Genomic DNA, 6,675 nt, shown 5'->3' on the forward strand with positions numbered 1-6,675 from the left:
TACCTTGTGAGCTTGTTTCATGGTCTCAGATGCCTTCTCTTGTCCATCTTCCTCATCTGAGATAATACAGCGAACCCGGAATTCGTCTTCTCCCATCGTTCCTACCGAGTCACAATCATTTCATCTGAAATCACTATCTAAAGACTGATAATTTCTTCATACAAACCTTTGGCTGCAAATCAAAACAATGCTATTCAATACAGAATTCCACAATTTGCACGTTAGTGGATTTAAAACGGTACACTTTCTGAAAACAGTGACAGCTGTATCTCAATTTAGATATCATGAACATTATAATTTAACTGTGAGACTCCAACACAATAAAAAATTTCCTCACCACTGTAATTTTCTCCCCGAATTTCGCATATGAAGCACAATCAAGTTTAACAACCCTGTTAGATCCACCTGTTTCACCAACTGGGAATACACAAAGGAAAGTCACTCTAATTAGTTGACATTGTCAGTGTTTGTCGTTTTAACAGGAATATTAATCGTTAAGGTTTGCATGCTGGGGCCTGTTTATAATTTTTGTAGACTATTTTGACATAATTGTGTACCTCTCCTAAAGATCTAGTATTGGTAAGAGAATTTGTTTTGGATATCACAACAAATACATATAAATTTGTAAATGCATCAAAAGAAAATATTACAGTGCATTTCTACTAGAGATCACTACTAAGCAGTGCTTAATGAGAAGACAGTTATTCTCGAGTAGAGTTCTACGGTACACAGTTTTCATGTACACCAATAAGGACAACTAGAACATTAGCAACTGACAGTGTTTTTCTCCCCAGTACTTTGGGACTGAGGTCTGGGGTCCTAACAGTTGGCAAAATTAGAGACAAATCAATTAAATTGGGAAAATTCATTTATATGAAAATTTGTGATATTGAATTCATCAATCATACATATAGAATGAAGTGTAAGGTATAATTAATGTATAACAACCATGCTTCATATCTAATAAATACCAGCACTGTGACATTGTTCACCGTACTAAAACCACAATCAGGTTTTCATCACTGGAAGTAAAGTGTACATAATATGAACACAATATAAACATTGTGTTTAGATAAGTCATACAAGGAATTTTCGATTGGGAATTTTTTGGACAGATTTTGGGAAAATTTCAAGGAATATCTGATTGGGACTGGGGCCAAATATCTGCCCCAAATCAGGCCCAAGAAAAACATTATTTATATAAACAAATAAACAGACTTCTCAACCCATCAGAAAAGTGTGTCACATGTAAATTATACCCCAGTTTACATTTCACGATATATTGATCTTTTTATTGTAGCACCATTAGGCCGCCATACGGTATATTTCTATAAATATTGCAGTATCATAGTAATCTCGTTTTCAAATATATAGTTATGGCCTCACAATCAATCACTTGTTAAAACAAGCAGTTACATTGATATAGCTCTGTTTATCTATACAAGTGAAAACAACAATACAAAGGTATTTTCAAAACATTAATGATCGACTGAAATCAGACCAACAGATCTTAAAATGAATCGAAATCGTTAATTACCATGGTGTCATACAACCTCAACATCAAACAAAACCAAATTAACATGGGAAGATCACAAAAAAATACCTACCTGAAATATCGAACAATGTCACAGCTGAAATTTTTAACTGTATATCTTATTTAAAACATTTGCTTCATTGAATCTTATTCTATATTCTGGACAAAGGAATTAATTCTTCAAATTTGATTCATTCATGTTCTGATTTGAAATTTTGAATTCTGTTCATCTAAATCTTTCTCCCTCCCCCTCAAATTTGAAAATTCGGAACTTCCCATACAATAAATTACACGATAAATGTATTTTAAAAAACACCCTTGTTGTAGTCATAACTTTGTCTGAACACTTTTAACTTGTTTAGATATTTTGTGCTGAAATCATGTGCTTAAAACCTAGGCCATGGCTAATCCGGTAGACTTTAGTTGTTTACCGTTTGATACAGCTATCCCCTGTTTCGATTTGTTCAGGGGTCGATACACTAACTTTTGATTTAAATTACACAAGAGTAATGTGTGTCACCTGATTTTTGTCTCATCAGTTACCTTTTTACAATAAATTTGCAACAGCATGAAAAATCATGACGGTGGAATTCCCCGATACCCGCCATTATTTTTAAGTTGGGTATGATTTTTTATGATGTCGAACCCGATTGAAAAACATAATGAACCACAAATCTCTGTTAAGCTTGTAGCTCTACTGGTCAGGCTATGGTTTGACGCGGCGCCGTGATAATCAGGTCTTAAATATCTGAACCTGGTGAACAAAAACTGTTTGCAAAGTACCATTATGGCAACAATTTTTTATTCTAGTTACGACGTTCGTCAAAACAGAAAATCTAGATTAATCATGTTGTTTTCTGATTTCTATGATGCAACACAGATGATAGGATTTAAACAGTTTTGAAAAGTGCCATTTCCCTTGAGAATAAAACATCATTACTGGTGTCCATGAGTGCGAAATCTATGTATTATATGTAAAAAGAATTATGTTCTTGATTTTGAGCATAGTCTGTTACATGTTTGGATGTTTTGAACATTGAATACGTCATGAATATTCTGTGTGAAAACACACTTCATTTTCATTTTAAAAAATCGACCGTACTTCACATACACAGAACCTTATAAGATAAGTTTGTTCATTGACTTTTACAAGGCATACCTGTTGCAGTATGAAAACCAGATTTAGTCACAACATTGCATTAGAAGAAGTAAAATCCTACACGTCTCATACTTAGTTTCATTTGAATCATGAATGCAAGCGGCGGATCCAGACAATTTTCAAAGAGGAGGGGTGCGACCAAGTTGTACTTTTCCCGCTCAAGAAAAAGGGGGACTAAAATGACTTTTTTTGTTAAAAGTGTTCAACCAACAAAAAGGAAGGTTTGCACCCTCGTAACACCCTCTAGATCCGACGCTGAATGCTGATTATGACATTGTTTGCTACATTTTAATCTTAGAATAATTCCAATATCATTTATTACAATTGTTTTGATTGGACAAAAATAAAGCTGAACAAGAGTTTACACCAAACTTCCACCAGAGTTCGTTTGCTTATTGCCGCCAGTTGGATTTTGATTTCGTCATCATGTTTCCGGTTTATCGCCACCTATAGGCGAATTTATGCATCGCTGTAGTCAAGTCGTGTTTAAAGTAGTCCTAATTTTGCAACCGATCTAGCACGGGGATAACATTCATATCTGCAGTTGCATTTTCCCCCCGGAAATACAGTTCGTTGAACAGTGAATAAAATATGTATAAAAAGGGTGATATTTTTGTACTCATTCTTGGGGAAAGTGAGACACAGATGCAGGTCATTCTTCAGTTAAAATTCCCATTTGAATCTGCGTCTGTAATAATTAAAGTGATTCAAAATCTAAAATATGTGTATGAAACCGTTTTAGCTAGGATGCCTTTGCATTGTTACCTTCGCATGACGCTTAGAGGCCAGGAAAATCAATTTGCATGGTGCAATCTATAATTAGAAGCCACGTCATTAAGCTATACACGAATCAGGAGGGTTTTCCATGTGTGTTTTGGCTGCTGTTCCGACTCAGTAAAATTGTTGTCCGACGCAGCAAAAATGTGTGCAACACTGTAAAAAATTAACTGATCCGCATCCATTGTGAACGAGAAAGAATTTGTGCACGATTATGCTTTGACAGCGAAGGACAGAGATCTCAGAAGGATGATATTGCGTAACTGCGTACACTTTCCCCGATCATATATGTAAGTCGGTCATGCAGAAATATAGAGGATGCAACGGTGTAACTTAAGCTTACTTTATTATTTCTAAACGACCAAGATATTCTTCAGAATCATCGTCAACACAATCAAATTTGATTTCGTGAATTTAGTTTCAAAAATGAGACTAAAAATAATAGTATTGGGGCAAAGAAAAGATAAAAGGTACAACATTATATTATATATTATGGAAGACAATACCCCGGTTTCAAGTATTCAAAACACCGCGTGGAATTTTACGAGGGCTGTATACTGAAATGCATATGTTTAGAACAAGTGTTAGATAAACATTGCCATTGTGTCAAGCATGAATGTGAAATAGTTTGCGGTCCACAGCACGCTACATACAACGAAAAGTAATCGTGTTTTCAATTTCTTTGTACTTCAAACAAACAATTGACAATGACATGCATATGCTACATGTATTTCTGAACGTACAAATGATGAAGAAGGGGGAGGGGCATGGATGTACTGTCGTTGTTCCCTGTCCCCACATTTTGTTTTCGCTGAACGATCTTTTCATTTAGTTTTTTGGTGAGATGCCTCTTCATTATTTCTAACAGCGGTTTGAACATTACCGTTTGAAAATTACTTTTGTAACTTTTCAGTGCCTAGTTTGGCTACATTTACATTTACATGTTGTAAATTTTGCATATTTATTGCGAGTCACTTCTGTTACATTTTTTTTTCATATTAGAACTCCTACACAAGCGCCGAATCTTATAGTTTTTTGCTAAGGTTATTAGCATTTTCATATAAAGAACTGTTTTATAAAATTAAAACAATAGCAATGTGTATTATGTCTCATTCAGACAAACGGATGCGTCTCCTTTGCAATATGAATATGAGCTTTTACACAAGAAGTGTAAGACACACAAGTTGATGAGTAGAGCGTTTAATGTACCTGTGTACAAACTCTTGTGGGGTTTTTTTTTTGGGGGGGGGGGTAGATTTACGTATAACAAACAATCACTACAATTGCTAAATTTAAATCCATGCTTATATGTTAGTCTAATTCATCATCATATTTGAATTAGTATATCCTCTTGCACTAACTTTCATGTTAAACATGAGCTATCTCCATTCTTGTTGATGACGCAGTATTCAGTTTCAAAGTAATATTGCACATGTATGATGAACATCTTTTCTAAATAACTTCCTAAATTTTGTTTTCAGTTATACATGTATTTATCTGACTTATTTGGATTCAGATTCTCTCCAACCTGATTTTGAATTGAAAATAACTTCATTATTGATTACAAAAAATAATTCCACTTTCAAGGTTTGATTGTTATTTACAGATAATTATGCACTGGATTCTGTAGTACAAGTCATACAGATGCATGTTTATGTGTGTATTTAAATTATTTCTGGTAAGGTAATGAAATGGATGTAAAGCGTTTCATAATCCTGCATTATTGGTGTGTTTTGACATGTGGCATTTGTTAGTGTATGTGGTTATGTGTAATTTTCTTTTTCGTCCAGTTTGTTTGTTCCTTTCTATTATAAGTGACTTACATATATGTATCAAACTATTGATTTGTTTCATTTCTGTTGTATTCTAAAGATATTTCATACACTATTTAACTGGAACACAACAGTAAGTTAGTTGCGTAATAACAATTGAACACTTTATACCGAAAACTATCATTACAACTGTTTTCACATTTTCTACCAAAAATGTTCTTCTCTATAACATCACATCTGTAAGAGAAAAAAATGCATAGTCATGTAGAGCATTTAATGATCCAGGGACCGGAGCAGAGCGGATCAGAAACCCTTGCCTTGGGAAGATGGGTGGGAGCTAAACAGGGTATAAAGTGTTCATTTGTCAAATATTTGAATAACATAGCCTTAAATGCTATTGATTGATTGTATCTTGTTTAACGTTCTTCTCAATGATTTTTAATTCATATGGAGACGTCACCAAGACCGGTGAAGGGCTTCAAATTTAGGCCTACGCTCGGCGCTTACGGCCATTGAGCAGTGAAGGTTCTTTAGCGTGCCACACCTACTGTGACACGGGACATCCGTTTTAAAGGCCATCTCTGAGGACCCGTGACATTCACACCTGATGCCGAGAGTTTGGTGATGGAACTGTCACTACCTGTTTAACGAACTAGGTCTGTCGTGGCCGGGATTCGAACCCCGACCGCCCGCATACAGAGCGAACACTTTACCTCTGGACCACCGCAGCGGTGGTAATGCTATTGATACTAAATTCTGATTATAGATATTTAATAAGAACAGGTGTCCTTTACCAAAATTGTAAATTTCATGATCCAAGGACAGGGTTTTAGTTTAGTGTGGGATCAAAATTATCATAGTGACCATTGTTTTAACAACATCATATAAAATTTATATTTCAACGTGTTGAAAAGTTTCAGGACATTGCTTCCAATCCATATTTGTTATTTTCTTACAGAAAATGTACTACTTAGTTATGCGAAAATAAAGAATAATGCATAAACCTTTTTTTAATGTTGTTCCTGCTCACTAACATTACATACAGAATTCATGAAGTCAGCTTAGCGCTTTTCAGTACTTTCAGTACTTTGATTTTTTTTTTTTTTTTTTTTATACATGTATTTCTTGCTTATATGAACATGAACAATCAGAAATGTACGAAAGCCGGTAGGTGCAACGAACAATCAGAAATGTATGGAAGCCGGTAGACGCCAGGGACAATCACAAATGTGATATACACAGTGAAATCAGACAAGGATTGTAGAAGGAATTAATCGAATTCGATTTTCAGTCATGCAAAGTCTCGGAAATTGGACAGAATGTATGGAAGGAGTAAGTTATTAATGAACAGCGGCAATGTTGTTCAAAGTAAAGTATCTGAGCGATTAGAAAAGATCTGATTTTGATTAGATTGATCGAAATGAAAAATAGAT

General features: G+C 34.8%; 1 protein-coding gene across 9 annotated transcripts in view; it reads right to left on the reverse strand.

Annotated features, from left to right (window-relative positions):
- LOC125647241 (DNA topoisomerase 2-binding protein 1-A-like) overlaps nt 1–2,176 on the reverse strand; it is a 36,834-nt gene extending 34,658 nt beyond the window's left edge. The window contains exons 1-3 of one of the 9 annotated variants that reach the window (XM_056139937.1): nt 2,078–2,176; nt 338–417; nt 4–101 (exon numbers count right to left, since the gene is read on the reverse strand). In XM_056139937.1, the coding sequence (XP_055995912.1) occupies nt 4–96 (93 nt within the window). In that variant the 5' untranslated portion in view covers nt 97–101; nt 338–417; nt 2,078–2,176. Of the gene's footprint in view, nt 1–3; nt 418–2,077 lie in introns of all 9 variants that reach the window. The other 8 variants (XM_056139931.1, XM_056139932.1, XM_056139934.1 and 5 more) reach the window with 8 other exon arrangements.
- Between the last annotated feature and the right edge of the window lie 4,499 nt (nt 2,177–6,675).

The sequence above is a fragment of the Ostrea edulis genome, chromosome 6 (genome assembly GCF_947568905.1).
Source record: "Ostrea edulis chromosome 6, xbOstEdul1.1, whole genome shotgun sequence".
NCBI classification, from domain to species: Eukaryota; Metazoa; Mollusca; class Bivalvia; order Ostreida; family Ostreidae; genus Ostrea; species Ostrea edulis.